General features: G+C 42.8%; 2 protein-coding genes across 4 annotated transcripts; both read right to left on the reverse strand.

Annotated features, from left to right (window-relative positions):
- Positions 1-370: 370 nt before the first annotated feature.
- Positions 371-7607, reverse strand: LOC116381874 (caspase recruitment domain-containing protein 19-like). Of its 2 annotated transcripts, XM_031844348.1 has the most exons (6): positions 7547-7607; positions 5643-5788; positions 5208-5364; positions 3884-3952; positions 1827-1892; positions 371-1680 (listed from the first exon to the last, which is right to left on the reverse strand). In XM_031844348.1, the coding sequence occupies exons 1-6, from the start codon at positions 7551-7553 to the stop codon at positions 1577-1579; spliced, it is 549 nt and encodes a 182-aa protein (XP_031700208.1). In that variant the 5' UTR covers positions 7554-7607; the 3' UTR covers positions 371-1576. The 2 variants fall into 2 exon arrangements, with proteins under 2 accessions (XP_031700208.1, XP_031700207.1); XM_031844347.1 differs by having other exon boundaries at positions 1568-1892.
- susd3 (sushi domain containing 3) lies at positions 7035-23409 on the reverse strand. Of its 2 annotated transcripts, XM_031844346.1 has the most exons (7): positions 23233-23409; positions 17868-18067; positions 12655-15197; positions 11087-11281; positions 10195-10342; positions 9054-9218; positions 7035-8962 (listed from the first exon to the last, which is right to left on the reverse strand). In XM_031844346.1, exons 3-7 carry the CDS (start codon positions 12737-12739, stop codon positions 8626-8628), a joined length of 930 nt encoding a protein of 309 aa, XP_031700206.1. In that variant the 5' UTR covers positions 12740-15197; positions 17868-18067; positions 23233-23409; the 3' UTR covers positions 7035-8625. The 2 variants fall into 2 exon arrangements, with proteins under 2 accessions (XP_031700206.1, XP_031700205.1); XM_031844345.1 differs by lacking the exons at positions 12655-15197; positions 17868-18067; positions 23233-23409 and having other exon boundaries at positions 11087-12648.
- Positions 23410-23443: the final 34 nt, after the last annotated feature.

Consider the following 23443-nt stretch of genomic DNA (forward strand, 5'->3'; position numbering starts at 1 on the left):
TTAATGAAGGCCGCCTGTTGCTCCAGTTTGTCATTGTTAAAGAACACCAGAACATTTTCCATCATCCTCGTTTCCCCACTCTGGTGCACTGAACGAGGCAGCAGTGCCCTCTAGTGTATTAGTTAACGCTCTTCAATCAGTGAGATAAATGTTTCATCATCTCCATCTCCCGTTCACAGTGCCAGACACAAACAAATCACTGCGCTGCTCGTTACTGTGAATTGTTTTGTATTTGATGCTGATTAACGGTACACATTTCTGTGTATTTCTTTCTCACTTCTTTGTCGTACGAGATTAAAAACAAAAGATACAACTCCGAGCGATTTCAAAATGTGCTTTAATTGAGCAAAACATATTTATAATAGTGCAATCATTGTGTAATCAGTGTATTCTTCAACAGTTTCTTTATCACAGTATTAGAAGGCACTGAAAGTGGGTGAGCGGGTGGAAACGTGTTGTGTGTACGAGAAACTGCGCTGCAGAATGTGTAAACATGCACAGCGCTGTCAAATGCCTAATTAGACCTCCTGTGTGTGTGCAAGCATGCGCTTGATTGACATCTCCTTCACAATTCTGTTGGTTTAGTTGTCTGTTAAGGCGGGACAATGTAATCCCTTATCATTCATATCGAGAGGGGAAGATATTTTTTGGTATCATTTCAATTGTGCCATGAATCACACATGACTTTTGTAAATTAAAAAGATAATTTTGCAAGTCAAGAAAGCAACATTTAGTTTTGCGTGAAACCGCTCCGTGAACATCATCTTTCGGCTCGCACAATGTACGTCACCAACATGGCCGTTCCTTTGGCGTGCCAGCTAGATAACTTAGCTATGTTCTATGCACAGATGTAACGTTATCTTACCCGATATGTGTTTTATACAGAGACTCCTTTTGTCAGCGAGGAATCGAAAGAACGAGCGAGACCCGTCGTTGGTGCGAGTACATCGTACCAAACACACAGGCATCGTAGCTTCAGAGAGCGAACAGTTTTACGACAAAATAGGACTTTTTTTACGTGCAAAATTATATTTTAAATTGACTAACATCATATGTGTAATTTATGGCACAATTCAAACAGGATCAAAAAAGATATTTGTCTCTCGCCTTCGACTATTGTTAATAATTTCTCCAAAATAAGGTCCCATGGCGGAGGACCCCGTAAAGGGCGGGACTTCGTCTCTCTATCGGCACATAGTTTGTTTTCGTGATGTAATTCCCACCAAGCTTCAGACTGAGCAGATGTCTAATCAGCCAGAGTGATTGAAAACAGCTGTGTGGGTGTGCAGTTACACTCAGTTACACTTAATATCACGCTTCATTTTATCCGAAAATATGATCGGAATTATTATTGTTCTGTACCGACAATAAATCCAGCAAAGACTCACTCTGACTCTTTTCTTTTTTCATGTGAAGAGACGTCAGCTGTTGGAAAAGTTAATCAGTTATTGCTTACAAATACGTGCGACTCCTGGCTCTGTGTAAATGAGTTTGGCACAGCAAAGTGGCAAATTTCACGGCTCGCTCTTCTCACAGGGCTGCTTCTTCAGCGTCTTAACGGCCTCATTTTTTTCTGCTATCCAACCTCGGCGTAGGAAATGAAAACATCTTTAGCGCCTTTGCTAAATCCCGCCGCAGAGCCGTGAAGAAACGGAGCGGTGCCTCTCAATGTCTCACCCTCTGTGGGCAGAAAGAGTGCCAACAAATGGTTTGAAGGAGTGGTTTATGAATGACAAACACAAATGGAGTGTGTTTTAAATATGAAATAAAAGAGTTAGGGTTGGATGCTTTTGTACAATACTTCTCCCTCTTTCTGTACGACTTACCTCCGTAATAGTAGAGCATTGCAACACCAAGCGCGAAACTAAAACAGCTCAGGAAGAACATCGATCCTGCAGGAGGGAAGAGAAGATAAGATGTTTTCATGAGTGACCAATGACGCCTAGAAACAGGAGTATCCGATCAGCATACTAAATGTGCTTAGTGGGATGGGTCTTCTGAATAAATGATCTGAACTTAAATAAATAAAAACAAACTGAAATGTACACTAACATATGGAGAGAGTCAAGAGTTCGAAGCCGCTCTTGTTGTTCACAGTCTGAACAAGGAGTGATGTGTACGACTTGTGATCGGGAGTCATCGTCGATGAACCCGTTTCCCCGCTGGCACACCTTTGACCCCGCGGATGAGCCTCTGACTGTTCAAAGGAATGCAGGACAGAGGAGGCCGTTCGGGTTTACACACAAGTGTAAACTGACCCGCAAAGCCAGAGCCCTGGATGTAATGGGATGATGAATGGCGAGGCGGTGCGGAGCAGCAGGGCCCACATTCTGATGCTCGGGGTTAAAAGGGTTCAGCACACAACTATGTTTGTGGAAGAACAAAGCTTAATTGGGCTTAAGGGGCTTATGTGGGGATCAGCGAGGGGTCCAGAGGCACACAAACTGTAAGACCACCATATTGAAAAAGAAAACACACCTGAGTAGTCATGCTGCCAAATTACACTTCTACAACAGCAGAGTAAAGAGCGAAAGCTTTCCAGCCCATTAACTACAAATCATTATTACATCACACGTCCGCACACAATTTCACAACGTTTTTGAGAATGACTTCCTCCTGTCCAGGCAGCCAAAGGTCTCAGTTGATGCCAGTATGGGATTAGAAGTCCATTTGTAAAGACTAGACACCTTCGTTGAACAGGTAATCCAGCACAATGCCCAATGACTTTTAAAAAGGAAGTAGTGAAACATACATAGTTATTCAAGGGCAATATATGCATGAGGGTGTGTTTACTGTCTGCTAAGACGAGACACCTCAGTCAAAAACATTGTTTTTAAGAACTGATACATTTTGAATTTTTGGGCTATTTTGCTTCCATAACACGTCTTCTTTCATACTAGTGAAAATAAAAACATCCAAAACACACATTTAGGTGTTTATTTTACTACTTTGTGTATTTGCGTTTGTAGATTTCTCCTAAATTCACCAAAAGTTAGTGATGCCTCATTTGCATATTTAAAACAAAACCTTTTAGAAAACTTGTAATACAAAAAATATTTGTCATAATGTAAGTAATTAGTTAGTTACATTTTTTTTTACCCTATTCACCTGTAGTGTCGTCAAAATGTAACTTTAGAAATCTTTAAAGGCTGTTTTCTCTATACGAGTTTTTCTCAGACTCTGAACCAGAAATCTCCACTTCACTAGCTCTTACATACACCAAACATTCCAGTACCATCTATAATCTGATTTATACATTTTATTCCTAAAACATGGAGAAAGTGATTTTTTATGAGCAGTATCTTCTGATTCATTGAGTGGTACAAAGAGAGATACAAAGATTCCCTCGGTGGAAACCTTTGACCCAAATATGTCAACAAACTGAAACAAGAATGTTGAACCTGGCTTTATCCAACTTTCAGATTTCTGTTCTGGAAATATATGCAAATCAGCACATATTTGATAAGAGCATGCCTCATTTGCATATTTTAAAATTACATTTCAGAAAGCTTCCAATACAAAAAATAATTGCTTTATTGTAAGTAATCAACTGGGGAGGTTTCATGGAGATACCTATCAGTTCAATATTTTACCCTATTCTCTTATAACTTATAGAAACTGACTGTCAGTCAAGTGTATATAAAATTAATCATGGACACAATGCTTTGTTGAACGCACCAGAGAGGAAGTGTTTTCATATTAGTTCCTGCATACAACTTCTCTACACGAGGTTAATATAACATTGTTTATGTCGTTGACAGTCATGTAGACTATACATGTACATATTTGGCCATAACGTGAACACTGGTGTATAGTCTTTTAAGATGCATCAAGAACAGAACGCTCATATAACACTCTACTGCACTGAGTCGATTAAATGTACCTCTGTTGTTCAGCACGTATCGCTGCGGGTGGATTGCCACAGCGTTGGTCCACTTTGGATCGGCCACTTCTAGAACAGAAAGCAAAGACGGTTAACGGGTAAACCCCACGCTTTAAATACCAGCCTGTGTAGTGTCACATCCACACTTTGGGAGTGCAGTCCAGACAGCACATTGGCTTCCTTGTGAGTCTTGGATAGGATATAGAATAAGCCTACAAAAGGCCAGACAGGGCAATTACACAGCAGGGGATCCGCCATCATGGGACAACCGGGGACGTTGCTCGTGAGACCAAACCATCTCACTTTAAAACACATGTTGCACCTATGGGAAACATTCTAATATGACATTACAACGAGTGTAAGAAGAGAGGAGCTTTTCAGGATTAATGGGTCAGTGTAATTAACTTTAGTAATATTATGCACAGGAATTTCAGAAAAGGATGAACAGAATCTGAATCCCAGAAGATCGCGTGTTTGAACACTGGTACATGAATATGCTGCGTAGATTAACACTTACTTACGTTTAGACCGATTTTATATTGTCACGGTAGTCTGTGACTCGCCTGTAAACCTAATGTTATATCCACACTAAACTACTGCACAAGATACTTCTGCCTCTTAAAAACACATTCAGGTGTGAGGGACATGTTTGAGAAGGGAGGGTCTCATTACAACTCTTCCCATACTGGCACCTTGGCTCCCCACTTGTGAATTCAAACAAATGAGTATCAGTTATGGGGATCTATTGGGAGAAATGGAATAAAATATGAATACGTTTGTTTTCTTTACTGTACAAACACCTGAATGTAAGAATTGTTGTGCTTTCGTTACCTGAAAATGAGACGTTTACATCTACATACAGAGTCCCGCTCACGGAGTCAGATGCCAATGTTTCTACAGTCGCCTCAAACAGACAAACTAAATACTGGCTCCAAATTGGGCCTTTTGCGTTTCACATTTTCACGTCGGCCACCGTGGTTGTCCTACGCGTTTGACCCACTGGAGAAGTTACAGTTGGTTGCAATCTGCAACCTCACCTCTAGACGGCGCCAAATCCTACACACAGCACAATTAATATACAGTAACAACGTTAACAAAGTTTGCTTGACCCTCCCTCCTTTTTTGGGGTTTTTAAACTACATCATCACACTTCCGGAGCATTTTCTCTGAGCGTCTAATAATGACGCGGATGGGTTTACGTTGCAGTGACTTGAAAGCCCGGTGCGCTTTACTCAGATGCTAAAGAGTTTGTTGGTATCAAACGCAGAGGGGCGTGACAAAGCGTAGATATTTGACACCTTTTGGAATGAAAACGGGCCTGTACCTCTTTGTATAACTCTGGATGGAAGGCTGGCGTAGACGTTCTCAGCGAGGATGTGGAGTCCTCTGTAGAATTCATGACACGCCTCCTCGCCCTTCCCACGCAGGTACGTCAACAGCTCAGCTAACCTCACCTTGGTGGGCACGCTCAGGTCCCTGAACTGCAGGGAGACACATGCTGAATTAAATCACTGAAACACACCCGTTTACCTGAAACACTCTTCTTCTGTTCCAAGATCAATTTCAGATCAGCAGATTCAAGTCTAAAGCCACTGTGATGAAACAAAAAGATCATTATAAGTCACGATAATGAGAAACGACAAAAAAGAGATAGCTTTTTTCATCACAGTGACGTTAATTGGCTTTCAGAAGGACATGATCATTTTCAAAACAGGATGTTTTTGTTTTGTGAACGGTGTTAAATGTTATCTGCAGTGACCCTGTGGGCTTCCTTGTCGCTGAGTATCTGGGGGTAGATCCTGTTCAGCTGCAGCACCAGTCTGTCAACCAGTTCATTGTCCATCCTCGGATCTGAGCAAAGGAACTGGGCGTCCCTCTGGAGCCGCTCATGGTAATCGTCGATGTCTAGTCGAGATCGATAGAAATGACAACATTAAAGAAGAGATGAGCAGGAGGCGGTGTTAAATAAAATGCTCTCTAACAGATACACTTTAATTCATGTTCATGAAGGCATCAGAAACAGTTTCCGTCCTGACTTCACCCATTGGTTTGTAGAGTACGGTTTTGAAGCCTTGCTTTCTGCATATTTAGCCGTCGCCATCTTGTGTTTTTGCAACCAGAAGTGGACACGGAAGGGTGGAGAGATAAGTACAACCGAACACTGAATATGTGTAACTTTCATGTAGTGAAAACACACTCTGAAAGGGTTAAGGTCGTAGGAGGAGAACACGGATAACTCCCAGACCAGACAACGGCGTGGTATCAACCTGTCAATCACTGTGTAGCCCCACCCTAAAGCATACCCTGCTTTATGGTCTGTTTGACTCTAAATGGACCATAATGTACTAAATGAACATCATGCTGTATTGAAGAAGACTTGAAACTAGAGATTGAGACCATAAACTCATGTTTACAATGTTTACTGAGGTAATAAATCAAGAGAGAAGTAGAGTCATTTTCTCATAGACTTCTATACAATCAGAGGAGTCGCCCCCTGATGGACACTAGAGAGAATGCAGCTTTAATTTACTTCTACATTGGCTTCACTTTTGTTGACTACGTCCACTTATTACAGTCTGTGGTTCTCACCTGTAAAATTAGAGCATGCTACAAAAATCTTACTTACGGCCTGCAGATTTTACGTCTAGCCTTAGCCTAAGTAGATTCTTAGTAAGCTGGTCTTGGCCTCAGTCCTGTTCTGAAAATAAATGACTAAGAGGTTTATTCTCCTGTTTAGAAAGGTGAATGCAGGGGCTGTAAAATTGGCACCGGTATGAACAACATGTAGTAAACACCAGTTTGGTGAAGCCCATGTTCTTCGATGGCGGTTAAAGGTATAAAGGATGCATTTTGTAAACGTCTTTGAAGGATACAGACTCTGATTTCGCCAACAAATCCCACAAACTCACTGTTGCTGTCGTCCCCAGCTTATTAGGTCTTCAGCATGGAGGTGTGAAGGAAGACTGTAAAAAGGGTGGAGGCCAATCTCCTTATAAGTGCCCCTTAATACGTCTTGGTGAGGGATTTACTGGAGGGCATCATTGATCTTTGCATGTTCTGTGTTGGACATCCGTCATTAAGACTTGTGAAGAATTTCCACATTACACTGATCTTAGTAGAGATGCAGCAAACAGATTAAGCCGTTTTAACATTTATCATTAAGTTAAACTCTAAGGTATAGCTTTACTTTTTCTTTATTCTGGCAAATCTTTAAACATGTGAGGAAGAATATCCTGATTCCTGCTACAAACAAACGAGACTAAAGGAAACCGTCTCATCCTCATGTCAGATTTAAGCTCATCAATAGTTCTTTAAGATAGAAATTCTTCTTAGATTTCAGATTTGGATGTGATTGATGGAGGAGCTTCATCATGCATGTTAAATTGCATCGTGTAAATAGACCCGTCTGTCTAACTGCTCATATGTATTTATAAAACAGTGGATATCTGGACAGAAAATAGCAGTAAAACTTCGTCACATGAGGCCAAAATGAATCTTGGCCAATTTGATAACACGTTGCTGCAACAGCTAAACTTACAACTTCCATGCAACAAGTGGCGCACCCACGCAGCGCAGCGGGCGGGCAGCGATCGTTTGGAGGCGGAAGTCCTTTCATTTCTAATCCCAAACGAGCCAAAAACACCTTACCCGTGATTCACAAACCTGTCATACTGACAAACAGACGCTCCCTCCGACCGAGAGCCTCCCGGTGAAACTTCCTGCTTCTCCCCCTGGTGCGACGGTCGCTGCTGTCCGGTTACATCAGCACGCTGCGCCGCTCTGCGCCGCCCCGCTGCGCCTGGAGCCACATGACTGACCTCAGGGCCACGCGGTGATTATCAATCCGCAGACAGCGACGGTAGACTGAGCCGATTACCAGCAGATACACTTTCAGTTGCAAACACGGAACCGCAGAGGTGTCAATCATCACTTTATTGTATTCCCTTTTCCCCTTTATTCTATTAGACCTAGACATTATTTGTATTTGTATATAATAATAAATGTTATTATATAATAATAATAATCTTGTCAGTAATATATTCTCCACCATGTCACTTGAAATGCCTGTGTGTGCACTACATCATCACACATACGTCACATATCACTGTATCTGCTGCAAACATTTGCATTGGTCCTTCAGAGGGAAATGTACACCATTGCACTCCTTCCACTGCGATACAGTCTCACACGTTATCAGTAGAAGTCTTTATTTATTTATTTACATTCTTTAAAAAAGAATTATATTTACATACTACCGGCTGGTGCTTTCCAGCTGCTCCCCTCAACCAACAAAGTGGACTTTCCAGCAATGAGAACTGAGTTTCTCAGACAACTTTCTCAACTGCTAACAACGTGCGTCCCATTAAACACCTGAATCGTTAACTTTAACCAAAACATAACCATTTAATGGGTTTCTGAAAAGCTCGATTGAGGGCATGGAGGTCCCTGGACCTTCTGTATGTACAGGTAGTATCATCTAACAAGGCCGGTGTACTGAAAGTGCAATGGCTCCCCTTTTCAGACAGAGGGCAGTGTGCCATTACAGTTTACAAAAGGCACATACATCTGTCTCATCAGTATGCCTGTAGAGCCTTCACACTGTGCAGAGCTGCAGATTTTATCATTTCAACATTAGGAATGCTCTGTTACGTCTTCCCGTAGTCCTCAACGTACAGACCGATATATTTTGTCAGTAAACAAGTTCTTGACTGATGTTTTTTCGCCTCCTGTGTAATGTGTCCTCACACTGATATAATCCGAATGGAGAATTCTTTGGCAGGCTTCACATTCCTCGCGCTGGACTCATCTGTGGTTGATGGGATCCTTCCCGACAAGCCGCTCTGCTGTCCCCCATACTGCCACACCAACCCGGGCCCCGCTGCCGAGACCTGGACTGGGCCTGGGTTCGTAGTTTGACGGGACAGAGGACGTCCGTTGTATTCAGGCGGACCAGAGATCTGTGCAGATCCTGGGCCTCTGGGTAGGAGAGGCTGGTCGTAGCCATAGCCGGGGAGAGTAGAAAGCGGAGGAGTGGGGCCATATGTGCAGGCAGGACCATACGCGTACTGCTGATGACATCTGTGGAGGTTAAGACAGGAAGCTGTTTTTTGTCTTATTCACCCCCCCCTCCTTTTTTGACAGTTTAGGTAAAAGTCAGCCCACATCTCACCTGCAGGCTCGCATGTTGTCACACATGTCCGGGTTCCTGGTGTCCCACAGGGACTGCACTTTGTCCTGGGTGTTGTTGTTGTTGTTCCTGCCTTTATGGCTGTAGCGAGACCTGCTGTCCCCCTGATGCTGGGCCTGCTCCTCCCACTGCCACATCTCTGACTCCCTGTTTAAAATATACATTTAAATCTGCACGTCAGTGTTACACTTTGTAAATGCATCGCAGGAATCTGACCGATAACTCTCTCGTCTTTGTTCTTCTCCATTCTTTGCTTCTTTGCTTCAAGTGATGGAAAGTAAGTACATTAACTCAAGTAAATAAAACTATGAGGTATTTGTGCTTGACTTGAGTATTTCCATTTTATGGTACTTAATACTTCACTCCATTTCGTAGCGGAATGTTGTAGTTTTTACTACACTAACAGCTTTAAGTTATCAGTTACTTTACTTTCAGTGCATTTTACTGATAATACGTATGTACTTTAACATATACATACTATCTGAAATACTTTGTTTTACCTCCAGTAGCTATGGAACTGTTAGTCCCTGTTATGTTTGTCTCATGCACAAGGATGCACATTCATGCAAGCAGGTGAAGCGGTAGTCAGTCCTGCCAATTGTTTCACACTATTTAACTAATTGGAGGCTGCTACCTCCAGTTCTGAAAAGTGAAGCCAATGCTGAAGTGCCCTAAACTTCTTCAAATAGCCATCAGAGGGCGACTCCTCTCCTTTGAGAAAGAAGTCAGATTGTATAGAAGTCTATGAGAAAATGACTCTACTTCTCTCTTGATTTAGCTCCACCCACTCCACAAACCAATGGGTCACGTCACGGTGACCACGTACAGTATATACGGTCGATCCACAGGTGGCAGAAACACACCGTGGAAGAAGACTGCAAGCTCGTAAACACCATTGGCTTTCAAGTATTAAAAAAAAAACAGCTTTGCAAATGTTTTAAGAAGGAAATGCTTTCAACCCATTTGTTAGAGCTCCAGGGTGCTCAAAATGCATCTTGGTGAGTACCAGTGACTGTAAACATAACATTCGTTTCTCCACAGGGCACCTCTAATGATTTTAAGGGAAGGACTTTTACTTGCAACAGAGTATTTTTACGTTGTGGTATCAGTACTTTTAAGTCACCTCTCATGGTTTTTCCTTTTGTCCTCTTTCATGCAGTCGAGCAAACAGCAGGTGATGAAGGCCACGGACATGAAGAAAATTATGGCCAAGCTTACGATGGACGCCAGCACGGCCACGCGGAAACCATGGTCGTCAAAGGGAGACACAGCTGGAGTGAGAGAAGAAGAAGACTGTTGACTGATCTATCGATTTTATTTCCTTGCCATACAACACAGTTATTTGACAGCTCTATTTACCGTGCTGCAAAATCTATGTACAACAATTCCTTATCAGACTCTGCCACCTTAGGCTTTACAGACATAAGTCACAGGCTGCTATATATATATATACTGTATATATATATAAACGGAAGGGGAAACAAAACATAAATTCCGTTTTTTAATTTCTCTCAGTCTCACAGCAGACAGCGCCTTCTCTCCCATGATGATTGATCCTGAAACATAATTAGGCTCTTGCTCTCACTTTTCCCACTCGCTCTTCAAAAGAGCGGCTAACTCTGCACCTGCTGGAAATGATTCCTCTCTATCTCCATTTGCATTAATATTCTCCTTTAATGAGCTTCATCCCCGAGTGAGAAATAATTTTTGCTCGAATGTGTCCTCACATAATTCAGAAGAATTAATTATCACAAGTTGAATCCTAGCTTAAGTGTATTCGCATAACATTGCCCATACCAACTATACTGCCCATCTCATAATGTTTAGTGTATAACCCATCTCTTCAGAATAATGAGCGGACAGACAGCTCAGGGGGAGGTTTTGCAGCCACTGCAATTCCCCCAGTAAAAGCTTTTGGAACATTTAATCTGCCCGCACACATTTCGTCTATAAAGTGTATGAGAGACTTTTTTTTTTTACTATATTGACAACAGAAGGGGTTTGTTGCTACTCACGTTTACAGTAGGTATCCCCCACCCAGTGGGGGCTGTTGGTGTCCATGACACACATCAGCTCCCTTCCCACCAGCTTGTGTTTGGCTGGGCACTGCAGGGAAATGACTGTGCCCACGGTGGTGCCATTGCCCTGGATGATCCTCTGGGTGCCCAGGGCTGGCAGGGGCCTGGCTGTGCACTGAGCCTGGGTCTGACCTGTGAGAGAGAGAGAGAGAGAGAGGTCAGTCGGCGATGAATCGGACTGTGTGCATGAATAAACATTGGGTGTGTTGCAGATGTTAAGACGCTCGCTAATCATCAAAAGTTCAGCCAAAGTTTGAACACATGTATAATTCATGTATCTCCAAAAGAAAATTTGTTTTTTTACAGAGACGATCAGGATTCAAAAGCAGCACAAGAAGAGTTCAGGGTGAAGAGAGAACAACAAAGAAGAATGGAGCTCTGCAGAAGAGATTCAGTGTGGGATGAGCTATCAGCACTGCACAGAACCCCTGTAGGGCGGCAAAGTGATGCATGATAAAACACTGCCTCCCCACCCCACCTCCTGTAACAGCTGCTGTCCTGCATCGAACTCTAACAGTATCGAAGCAGGAAATGTGATAAATCATGAAACAATCTGGAGCCGTGCTAAACAACCGGCTATCATACAGCACAGCACTCAGTATATTACAGGAGGGGAGGTTTCTCTCTGTGTCAGGACGTCTGGCGGGAAGAACCTACAACATGGGAGCATCACTTCATCATGACACAAGCTGCTGGAATTCAAATAAACACGATGACATCATGTCGGTGATTTCCAACAGGGCCGGGAAGGATAAGCCCAGGACAAGTCCAAACCAGCTGTTTACTGGGAGAAAAATCTGCTTCTGGCTTTTACTGAAAAAAAACAACAATGCACATGAGAGATTTTGGATTGTTTCTCTTTTGTGACTTTTAAATGAAGGAAAAACCTCCAAGGATGTGAGGAGAAAAAACTTGTGCTGCATTTTGATCACCACAAGGGGCGTCAAAACACAACAAAATATGTTAAGGACACCAGTGATAGGCCTTTACACTTCCACTTCAATACATAGATAAATGAATGAATTTATGAATTTATGAATAAATAAATCTGAAAGATAGGTGTGCAGGAAGTTGATGTTCATTCAAAAACGCCAGATGGCACTTATCGTGTGATGTGAAGTGTACTTATTAATGCGATTTATGTTTCTCGGAAATGATCACACACACACATTCAAACAATAAACGATACAAGCCTGCAAATTGCACTGCATTATAGCCTATATATACCCTGATAATTAATCCGAGAACAACTGTGGGGAAACTGCTGCCACTGTAAATCCCTGAAGGGATATTACACAAGAGGAAATAAAGACTTTACACACTTTAAATCTCTATACAGTTTGCAGATGAGCCCCTCACAAAATATGATTGAGTGAAATCCTTTGTGTTATTTATAGAACTGGACTAAGAGCAAAGTGCCTAAAACAATCCTCCGTCCCACACACATTCCTACACGCTTCAACTCGAGTGTGAATTCGACACCATTTGGTTGGTTATTTCTTTACCTGACTTCCTCCGGTCACGGCTGTCATCTTTGTTTGTAGAAACAGTCCCGGAAACATCTGCTATGGAAGCTGTTGCCGCTGACATGGTGGTGACAGACAGACGGCCTCCCTCTGTATCCCCTGGTCGGCTCCTTGGTTGTGCGTAAAGACTGCGCAACGGTGCTCCTCTGTGCCCGGTGCAGGGTAAACAAGTCGGGAATTCCGTGTAGCTGGAGTCGTGCGTGAGCTCCTCCGCGCGATTCTATTCGCCTATCTACCTTCCAGTGAACATGCAGCTTCTCATCCACAGAGTCCTCCCACAATGATTATTATTTTCTCTCTCTCTCACCGCAGCATGAACGTATTCTAATTCCCCGGTTCGGACAGCGCGCTGTGGCGGCCGAGCGCACGAGTGGACGACGAGAGACGAAGTGATCGGTCGAGACCCTGTCGGCCAAAGATAAAAATGACTTTGTGGATTACAGCAGGTCAGGTCAAGTTGCATAGCAGAGCTGCGCAGTGCGAGCAGGAGGACACTGACGAGTAAGCACCAAAAAAAACCGCTCTCTGTGGGCAGGATGTCGCATTTGAAACAGGATGTGGTGCTTCAGACAGGGTTGAGCATGTGATGATAAAAAACACACACTTTAGCAATTATGTAAAGTTCATCTTTAAGAGATAATGTTTGCCACTGCACAGCTTACTCCAACGTGCACATTTTTTCAGTTAATGTTGTGTGTTGAGTTCCAAATCAAAGAGATCTGGTACAGCATGTGAATCATCACTGTACTGTACTGTACAGCTTCAAAGCAGGTGATACAGGATGCTCATTTGAATAATGCTGATAAGTAAAGTCAGACTGATGAAATGACAGAAGTTTTTTTTTTTTTATAAGAGGTGTCAGAGGGAGAGACACATTTAAGTAAAATGAGCGGTTCTTGGAAGACATTTGACTATACAATGTCAAAAGTGCTGCTTCCCAGTAAGTAACCACACTTCCAGAGGTAACCATACCTCATGTCCTGTCACTTCTCTGTCTGTGTCTCACTGTGTCACAGTTGGGTTTAGGCTTGTGGTGGAGGTGATGTAAAAGACATGAATCATGAAGCTCTTTCTCTGCTCTGGTTTCATGACATGTCTCTTAATAGAATGAGTAACGGCTGGTTGCTCTATTGGGTAATGATGATACATAAATTAATCAAAAGCGTCTTTTTTATGAGGGAAATAAATACCTGTTTCTATTTTCTTACACACATGGAAACATAATAGAACACCAACAAAAAAAAGAAAGCATAAAAACTCCCAACGCTCCTGTTTTCACGTTGCAGTCTCATCTGAAAGCAGCATGTCGGCCGGTTTGTCATTGAGGATTCTGGGCATGCACGAGGCTGTTTCTGCGGTGGGTGATAAGTGTCTCTCCACATGGCGCAGCCCCGTTCACCTGAGCAAACCCCCACACAGCACCTCAAACACACAGGGAGCCGCTGTTCAGACAGCAGTTTGCCTCATCATTCATGAATAGATTAGCATAGCCGATTAAAGGTGCTCGTACTTGGGACTGAAGGATGTTAAAGCTCAAGACTTATGTTAAAAAAGATACTTATTGTGCTTTCTGTTATAGAGGAGCATTGTTCTTTAGGATACATTTATCTAGACTCGACAAGACAGGAAGCAGATGTGTTCTGGTTGCCTGCACCGACAAACGTTATACTTGTTTCCACTGAACTCCTCATCTTGATGTTACACATTAAAACAAGTCTCCTAAACGTTCAAGGCTAAAAGTTCAAGGCTGGAGTTCAGCTCCCAGTGATCCCAGATGTTTATGAATACAAGCCAGATCCCAGATCAACTTTCTGCTGAGTGTGCTCAGTAACACCACGTTCTAATCTACTAATTCAGCTCTCGAGAATATGTTTAAAGGAGGAAAAGATGGAGAAAGAGACCCAGTGGACAAGGACATTTTGAGGAATTAGTCTGCTTAAAGTGTTTGAAATTTGCGAGACGGTTGCTACAGCAACAGCTAATGTGTTCTGGCGTATACAGTCTCAGCGGGTACAGTTTGGACTCCGAGTGCCTTCCCCTTTATTCTCTGGTGTGCTCTGAAGTCTCTGCAACCAGGAGGTTTGCTAATGAAGCCCGGGACGGTCAATCGTGCCTCTTTTACTGTATTGAAAATGGATCTTATTGAGTATATTGTTTAGAAGGTGAACACTAAGAAAAAAAAGATAGGAGAAAAGCAGAAATAGGCGACGTGAGATTCACGTGAACAAAAAGAAGATGTTTTATTATTAGCCTGATCTGGCAGGAGAGGCAGAGGAAAGGTGAGAGCGGTCAGCTTCCACGTGTCCGCGCTGCCCCTGACACAGTGTGTCACAGTGGTTCTGCTGGGTGGGGGGGTACCACTCCATCACACAGGTAATTAGGTAGAGCAGGAAGGGGCCCCCATCTCACTCTGCCTCGGCCCCGTCAACAACGTGCTGCTCCAACCAGGCCACATATGGCTGGAGGTCTGGGTGGAGGAGACTGAAGGTGATCTCTCTGAAGTGCCCTTGGTTGGTTAGTTCCTAAAGTGATAAAACAAACAGTGAGATGTTGATGCACCATCCACAAGGCAATTATTTTGTTCAAAGGTTTATTCTACAGAGGGGCTGAAGATTGTTGAGTGTGTCACTTTTACAAGTACGAGTCATTATAAACCTGCAAACCGAGCTCTATTTCCAACTGAAGTTTTTCATTCTTTTAAATAAAGTGAAATACTTCCCAGAAGCCATTTAATGTTAACGCCAGATTCTCATAAGGTGTTGCAGTAATGAGTCCTAAAACCTTGAAATGAGTTAGCGTTTTTAAACTTCTGGTTTCCCTCGACTCAAAGTCAACGTTTTTCTTTAATGGGCTTTAACGTGTCTTTAAAAAAGTTGGTTGCTAACAAGTGCCTTAATGAGACTACTACACGTCATCGCGCCGAACACCGTCTGCCTTTACAGTCTCGTTGTGTGTACTCTCGCCCATACTAACGTTGGTGGTTCATTTGTGAAGATTGCCTTGTTAAACTCAAAGTGTAGGTATCATAAACGTTCCAATGAAAATAAAATCCCATCGGCTTTTTGTTGAGGGAACCAGTGCGATGCTCCAACACATTCTCACTCCCAACTCCTCAAATTGGTCCTGAGCGTCAAACTACAGCGCTCTACATAACCCTCTAGCGTCAGTTTTGGACGTGTTGGGACGGCGTGGCAAGTTTCCACTCATTGCATGCATAGTGTCTTTACTAAATAAACTTCCGTCTTCACAGAAAGTCGGTGTGAGACGCACTGACCAGGCATCGGCATTTAGCGAGCTGGAAGTTAGACCCGTTTGGATGCTAAATGACTGCCTCCAGAAATACTTCCCTGCAGCACTCTATTAAGGATGGACTGTCTCTGTACTGCTGAGAAATGCATGTTTGAAAACCCTTGTTAACTAAAGTGCAGACAAAATGATACCCACATTATCTTTATCTTTATCTCTCTCTCTCACACACTTACACACACACACACACACACACACACACACACACACCTGGTGATCCGTCCATAACATCATTAAGACTCCCTTCTCTGTTTCCCGTGTCTGTAATCTCTGAACAAATCACAAATCACAAATCACTTGCTCAGACCGGATTGTGGCCGCCAGCGAGCGGGCCGCTCCATAAATCTGCCCCTCCACACACTCTCGCTGGGAGAGAGACGAAGAATGGAAGAGAGAGGAGATGGGAAACGGGTGGCAGGTAAGAAGAATGAGACTTTAGGAGGAAATTGAGTTGATCAAGCATTTCTTTGCCACAGACGTGCACAGCTTGCAAGGTATGGGATACAGATGCACGGCATCTCTCAGACACCACAGAGGATGAGGGACAGAATTACTGTGGCAGTGCTGAGGGGGAGGGGGAGGGGGGGGGGGGGGATAGAGTCAGTTATGCTGGTATTTGTATAGTAAGGCAGATTGAATCGCAACTTTTACTTTAATATCCATAAACTTATATGATACAGAACTGGTGGTTCTGGTGGTGATTGGTTTTCACCACACAAGTGCAAACTGTTTGAAATATAAAACGTAAGAGGCACTAAAAGAAAAAGTCTTTTGAGAAATTGAGCGGTTAAAATAAAAATGTGGCAGATAAAAGAAGAAAAGAGCAGCTCTGTGAGGCTGATGTCATTTGAGCTAAATGCTAATCCCAGTATGCAAACATGCAAACAGTGACAATGTTAACTTAACATGCTGATGTTGTAGCAGCAGGTAAGGTTTAACTCCTCCACCTTTTTAGTCTAGGATATTAGCATGCTACCTGTAGCTAATTGCTTTGTATAGCGCAAAACAAAGTGCAGCTGACATTGATGGGAATGTAATTAGGACAAACAAACACAAAAACAGCATATGAAATAATGCCAGCAGATATTTAATTTGATATGCTGATGGGATGTAAGAGGATTAATGACCATGTGGCTCTGTGAAAAACTGTACATGTCACCTCGGGTTATTATACGGTTTTAGTTCAATTCCTTTTAATTTAATCCTCATTTCCAGTTTTCACTTTTGTTTGATTCATGAGTAACGACTAAAGATGGTGTAAGGATTGGTTTGGTGTTTATTTTTGCTGTGAGATAAATGCTAACATGCTCACAAGGACACCGCTAACATGCTGACGTTGAGCTGGTATGTTCACCATAATGAGTATCCAATAGTTTTACATGCTACTATAGTGATTACAATCCATCCTGACAGGAAGATGAACATTTGCAACACATTTCATGTCAGTCCACCCAACAGTTATCAAGACATTTCACTCAAAATCACAAATGTCAACCCCATGATGGGGCTGTAGAGCATGTCAGAGGATCACTAAAGTCCTTAAGATTCATCATCTGGGAACCATGAATGTCTGTACTAAAATTCACAGCATTTCCTTTAAAAGTTAATATTTAAATCTTGATCAAAGTGGTGGACAGACCGATATTTCAATCCCTAAAACCACACTGCTAGCATTGCTAAAAATGTCAATATTCAAAATAATATATTACTTTATTGACTACTGAGGAGAAAATCGTATTCTTTGACACGCTTTATAGGGGCGGAGAGTGACCAGACAGCTGATGTATTACATTGCTGCAATACTTTCACCACCTCTGAGAAAAACAAATATATACATCAGCGAAGAGTGAAGGAAAGCACGAAACATAACAAGAGAATTTCAATACCTTCATCGTGTCACAGCTACCCTGCAGGTTCCTTATGTGCTTGGACATCCATGTGTGCCAAGCATTGTTTATATGACTGTGGCAACCGGGGACGATACCTGCTGAGGTATTGACGGAGAGCTAACAGCGGGGCGGCCCGACGGTGCTGAAGACAACAAATGAAGGATGAGACAGTCTGGCGGGTGGCAGGAATGGATGCACTGAGAGAAAACAGGAGGGGAAGGAAAGTGAGAAGGGAGTTTGTCCTGAACATAGAAGGTGGGGGAACTAAGGGAGGAGAGAGATTGTGAAAAAAATGGAGATTTAAGAGTTCAAAGGAGGGGATAGTGTGCTGCCGCAAATACAGGAAGCTGTATCACTTTTTCTCGAGTTTTTCAAAGGAGGCAACACACCAGAAAAAGAAAAGACAAGAAACAGAGTTTGATGACAGACAAAAAAATGAATCTGTCAGGGATGTCATGGTCTAGTGGCTCCACTGTGAAGTTCATCCTGTTCTTATCTTGGGTCTGTTTCTCTGTATGTCCATCTTCCTCCATTCACAGAACCAAATATACAAACTACGCTTTACATTTGAAGAACAGGACCTCAGCAAACAGTACATAATGTCCACACAGATGTATAAACACGGTACACCGTCTCTGGGTCCAGTAGAGCTTTCACTAAAACCTCTTCGTACTGAGTGTCCTCTCCAGGTCGAGTAATTGCTCCAGTAGTGAGTGGAGAAAGCTAAATATTTTTGTGTAGCTTAGATAAAACACTGTCTTTCCAGCTCATGTTATATATGTGCACATTTTGCTTTTGTTTGCTGCATCTCACTTTTTATTATTTGTATGATATTGCCAAATGACTCACTCTGAAATGATTGCCGTTATTCCAAACGACTCCTTGTTTCTCTCGGTGAGCTTTAGACGCGGGCGCGTTGCTCCACTTCCCTCCACAGTGTGTCCGTATGTGAGCTGATGAGATGTTAGATGTTCTGTGTAATAAGATATTCAGGGCTGGTGTTTTACAACATCGTTTGTTCAATGGCCCACAGCAGACAGTGTTCAGTGACGGATTGTGTTTTTGTCATTAGACGTGTTCATTTAGGCTGCTGCATAATTCAATTTAGTGCAAGTGCATGCAAGTTCACACACACACATTTACACATCTGTCAGAATGAATACAAGTGTGAAGCTCCAAAGGAATAAATTAGATGTTAAGTTAACTTGGGAATTAAGTGAGAAATACTCTATTACTGCTTTCCCTTGTGGGAGGGTGTAACTAGAAGAATTTGGGGAGAGCTAGATAATACAGCGTATCTGATGCTTTTCTGGTCATTCACTTAAAAAGACCTCAAATCAGCATCATCAAATCAAGCTTAACGACTTCCAATTATCATTTAATGATGTGGATGACCAACCCTCTCCAGCGGCTGCAAATCTGAATGAGATTTGTTTTTTTTCCCGCCTCCACTCGGACTGTGAATAAGACGAAGATGTGCACGATGTTGTCTCTGGTGATTTATTGTTACTATTACAGCAATTCATCATAATCATCGAGTAAATATCCATCATGTACCTCCAGATGTTGTGATTACATGTAGGACATTTCCCCCGGGGCGTCTTGATGGATTTGCGTTTCAGCGAGGAGGCCCGGGGTGTGACGTCTTCAGATCATCCTACCAAGAACAATAGTTATGAAATTCGATTTTGTCTATAGCGTCTAACTTCCGGAGAGTCATTTGTTTGGTGGTGCGTGAAAAAACATCTTGCATCAACCGCACCCAGGCAATGAAACCGTGTGTTTCTGTGCGTGTGTGTCTGTACAGAGTACTAATCATGAAAATGTCAGGAAACTGTTGCAACTGCTTCCTTTACAGGAAAGCAGAAGTATTGGTCCACTGAAGAGTACAAACGAAAGGTTTCAGTGTTTGTGCGTGGGTGTTGCTGCAGAGATAATGTAGTGTCTTTAACTGAGGGTGAATGGTCCAAGTGGAACCCAAACAAAAACATGAAAATAAAATGTAATAATAGAGAAGATTTACTATTTGATCCATGCTACTGGTAGTACAAAAAATGTTTTATCGGCTGTACAGTGGCAGCTAAAGGACATCTCAGTTTCGGATTGTCAGGCTCAGCTGTACAGACGGACTTGCCTGTTGCAAAGCAGCCATATCAACTACAGAGCTGGTGATGTCAGTGTTCCTGCCATCATAACTTGTCAACCTCGTTAGGTCGGTGGTTCCCAACCTTTTTGGCTTATGCCCCTGCAAAGTGAAATAGAAGTCTTCTCGTTTCAGCCCCTCATGGACTGTATATGCCAAACACACCATACAAAACAATAAGAGTGAGCCAACTAACAATCAGTGATGTAAAGTATCCTAAAACACACTTCATTCAAACTCAAAAACAAGCAGCGATGTATGCAGGCAATCGGCTCGAAGTTGTCGTAAAAGACATGTAGCAGCGGCTGAGTTGCGGCGAGGTTCAGCTATGTGTGTATGTTAGTTCTGTTAGTTGTTAGCAGATAGGCCAACACTGTGTGCGCAAAGTAGCAGATGGGGGGTCGGAGATGCACTCAGCTGTGTTATTACATGCGGCCCCTACTGGCCGGGGACTGTTAAGAGTGCGGAGTCAGCAGGCGGTCAATGACAGTATAAAACAGCAACCGCCGGAGGTCCTTAAGCATGCAGCCCAAATATTATGCAGTTTGCTGCTGCAGAATGCGAGATTAGCAGTGGATAGACACAGAGGTGGACACTAACTCACTCACGGACACACACACCTGGACGCATGCACACTGTCACACACATTTATTGGCACTACATAACAAGTCAGGGTTACATCAATGTTCTTATGAATCATCCTCAATAATACCAATAATATCCGGACCAAAGTTCATGTCAATCCGTCAGCGGTTATCATGTCACTCTGGACCTAAGGGTTGGACGGACTGGCCGGTCAACGGAAGACGCTGGTTGAGTGGCTGAAAAGGACTAAATCAAGTAAAAAAGGCACGTGGTAGTTCGTCCTTCCCACTTTCCCCAAATAGGTAGGTCAGCTGGGTGGTGCATTCAGAGATTTGGGAATACAAAATGCAAATGTTTCTAGGCCACACAGATGCACACACACACTCACGCACACACAAACAGCTGGTGAGAGGCTTACACTCCAGTGGCATATGACAGCTTTCCCATTAAAACCATTCCCCTCAGCTGTTGTGGGACAGGAACACGCCTCCCAGAATCACACAACCTGAAAACCCTGAACAAATATACTCATTTGAAATGTTCTGGTTTTGCTTTGCTTTCCTCTGCAACTGTCCTCTAATACATTTATGACGACAATTGTGACACAAACAACCCTGCGCTTTGTGCTAATTCTTAGAGGTCTGCGCCCTTGATGAATCGAGCCATTAAGGGAAGCCTTGAGGCCTACGGAGGTTATCTTGACATGTTCCACTGCAACCTTGGTAGAATCAGCTGTTACTGGCAAACACACATAAAGAGCTTTAAAGCGAGAAAGAGAGGTGAGATGCAGAGGTGCTAAAGAACTAAAACTTCCTGCGACAAACTCAGGTTGTAAGTCAACTAAACCTTAAATTGTACTGTTGAGAAAGGACTCCGATACTTGAGTTGAGAGGACTCAACACAGCACCCACCCTGTTCCACTCTGTTCCAGATGTACCGCATGTAAAATGACAGGAGGAGGCCGTCAGCAATTTGCTCTCTGTCTCTGCACCACCGCTCACAGCTCTACAGAGAGACCAGCCTTTCCAATTCATCATTTTGACACTCAGTGTTGACTCGCTAAACAAAGAAGTTACGGTTCACACAGCCTATCAATAGCTGTCCTCTCTCCCTTTTCCTGTAAGTGTACATCAATAAGTTTACGTCCACAAGAACTCCTAAAAACAAGCGCGATGACGACAAAGTAGAGACAAAACAGAGGGAGGGAGGATGAAGCTGAGTTAAATCAAGATGTAGAGAAATGGACTCGAGGCAACTGCGACAGCTTTTATACACCCTCTCCACACTTTTATGTACACACATATCTGAGAGCTGAAACCAGCCGTAATTCAAGCACCCAACCCTTTCACTAAATCAGGTCCTATAATTCTTCTTTCTCCTTTCTTAGTTTTGTCTTGTTCTCTCTTTTCAGGGCTGCATGCATAAATCAATTACATCCAACCACTACACACACCCTGCATGCTGTACATGCAAACACATATATCAGCGTGTGTGATTCATATTTAAATTGTTTGAGCGGCACATTTCTTACTGTGAAACTGATCACCTGACATCAGATAGAAACAGCAGTAATGAGATGGTGCCTGTAAAGTGATCCGCCTGCACTGCTTTCCACATGACGGAGAGTTCCGGTGCTGCTCCTGTGGCGACGGCTGTACCGCTACACACAGCAGGCAAAGCCACAGTGTACTTTGGCTTCATGTCCTACAGTTGCTTTAGATCTATGCTATATGCTGTAGATCTATAATGTCCAGCAGTTTGAATCCATAACACACACTTGGAAGCTAACAAGGAATTACACTGAGCCAAAGCAGCTGAATCACAGCTGACAAGAGCTCAGCGTGACAAACAGTAAACAGGGAGGTGGAAGAGCCTGAATTCTAATCTGATATTATTTTTCATTATCCATGGAAAGGCGAAGTCTGTCGGTCTGTCCACCACTTTGGTCCAGATGGAAATATCTCGACAATTAGATGGATTGGCATAAAATGTGGTACCACATTCATAATTACAAAACATTAGCATGTTTGCAGAACTATAGAATTGTCAACATGGTAAACATGTGACTAGAGATGCAAACATGCTGATGTTTACCGCTAGCATGCTTGAAGACACTTAGTCCTCTTTGTTTTTTAAATGAACATTGTTTTTTTTTTAGTTCTGTACTCTGCTATTAAGGTGCAAAGTACAAAGAGTCAGCCAAAAACACTGAATACCAAACTGAAGTGAACATGGAATTAAAGGAGCAGTGTGTAGAATATAGTGGCATCTAGTGGTGATGTTGCAGATTGCATCCAACTTAATACACTCAAACTGACTCCTCCCTTTCCAAGCTTGTCTGAGAACTACGGTGGCCTTCAGGTAACGTAAAAACGCAAAAGGCTTTCTACTTCTTCTACTACTACTACTGGTGTAGAAACATGACAGTACAGTGTACTCCGTGAAGAGAACACACTCTACGTAGATAAAACGGCCTAATCTAAGTTAACGAAAACAACGATTCTTCAGGTGATTATAAACTAATGAAAACATAGTTCTGAATATTATATTCCTCCTAACTCCAACACACTGTTCCTTTAAGGGGAATGGAACAAAAACCACAGTATAGTGACACTAAATGACACTGAAACTCACTTGCACACATATATGCCACGTGGTCCTTAATCCTCTTAACATCCCGTCAGCATATTAAATGAAATATCCGTTATTTCAGATGCTGTTTCGTGTGTGACATCAATGCAGGATCAGTGGCTGGAGGGAATGAGCATCAATTCATCCCTTTACTCTAGGAGAAAGCACAATACGGGTACTGTGTGTGTGCGTGTGTGTGTGTGCATCTGTGTGT

This window comes from Anarrhichthys ocellatus, unplaced genomic scaffold (genome assembly GCF_004355925.1).
Source record: "Anarrhichthys ocellatus isolate YVR2014 unplaced genomic scaffold, GSC_Weel_1.0 scaffold5, whole genome shotgun sequence".
NCBI lineage: Eukaryota > Metazoa > Chordata > Actinopteri > Perciformes > Anarhichadidae > Anarrhichthys > Anarrhichthys ocellatus.

Bases quoted from the DNA above. Each gene is read 5' to 3' on its own strand.
- susd3 (XM_031844345.1), bottom strand. From the start codon at position 11,423: ATGAATTATACATGTGTTCAAACTTTGGCTGAACTTTTGATGATTAGC. The intron at 10,343-11,086 runs GTGAGTAGCAAC...CTCTCACTCCAG, and splicing joins GGGGGATACCTACTGTAAAC to CTGTGTCTCCCTTTGACGAC. The intron at 8,963-9,053 runs GTGAGATGTGGG...TAACCTCCACAG, and splicing joins GACAACATGCGAGCCTGCAG to ATGTCATCAGCAGTACGCGT.
- LOC116381874 (XM_031844347.1), bottom strand. The intron at 3,953-5,207 runs GTACAGGCCCGT...TTTCTGTTCTAG, and splicing joins ATCCAGAGTTATACAAAGAG to AAGTGGCCGATCCAAAGTGG. The intron at 1,893-3,883 runs GTACATTTAATC...TCCCTCCTGCAG, and splicing joins ATACGTGCTGAACAACAGAG to GATCGATGTTCTTCCTGAGC.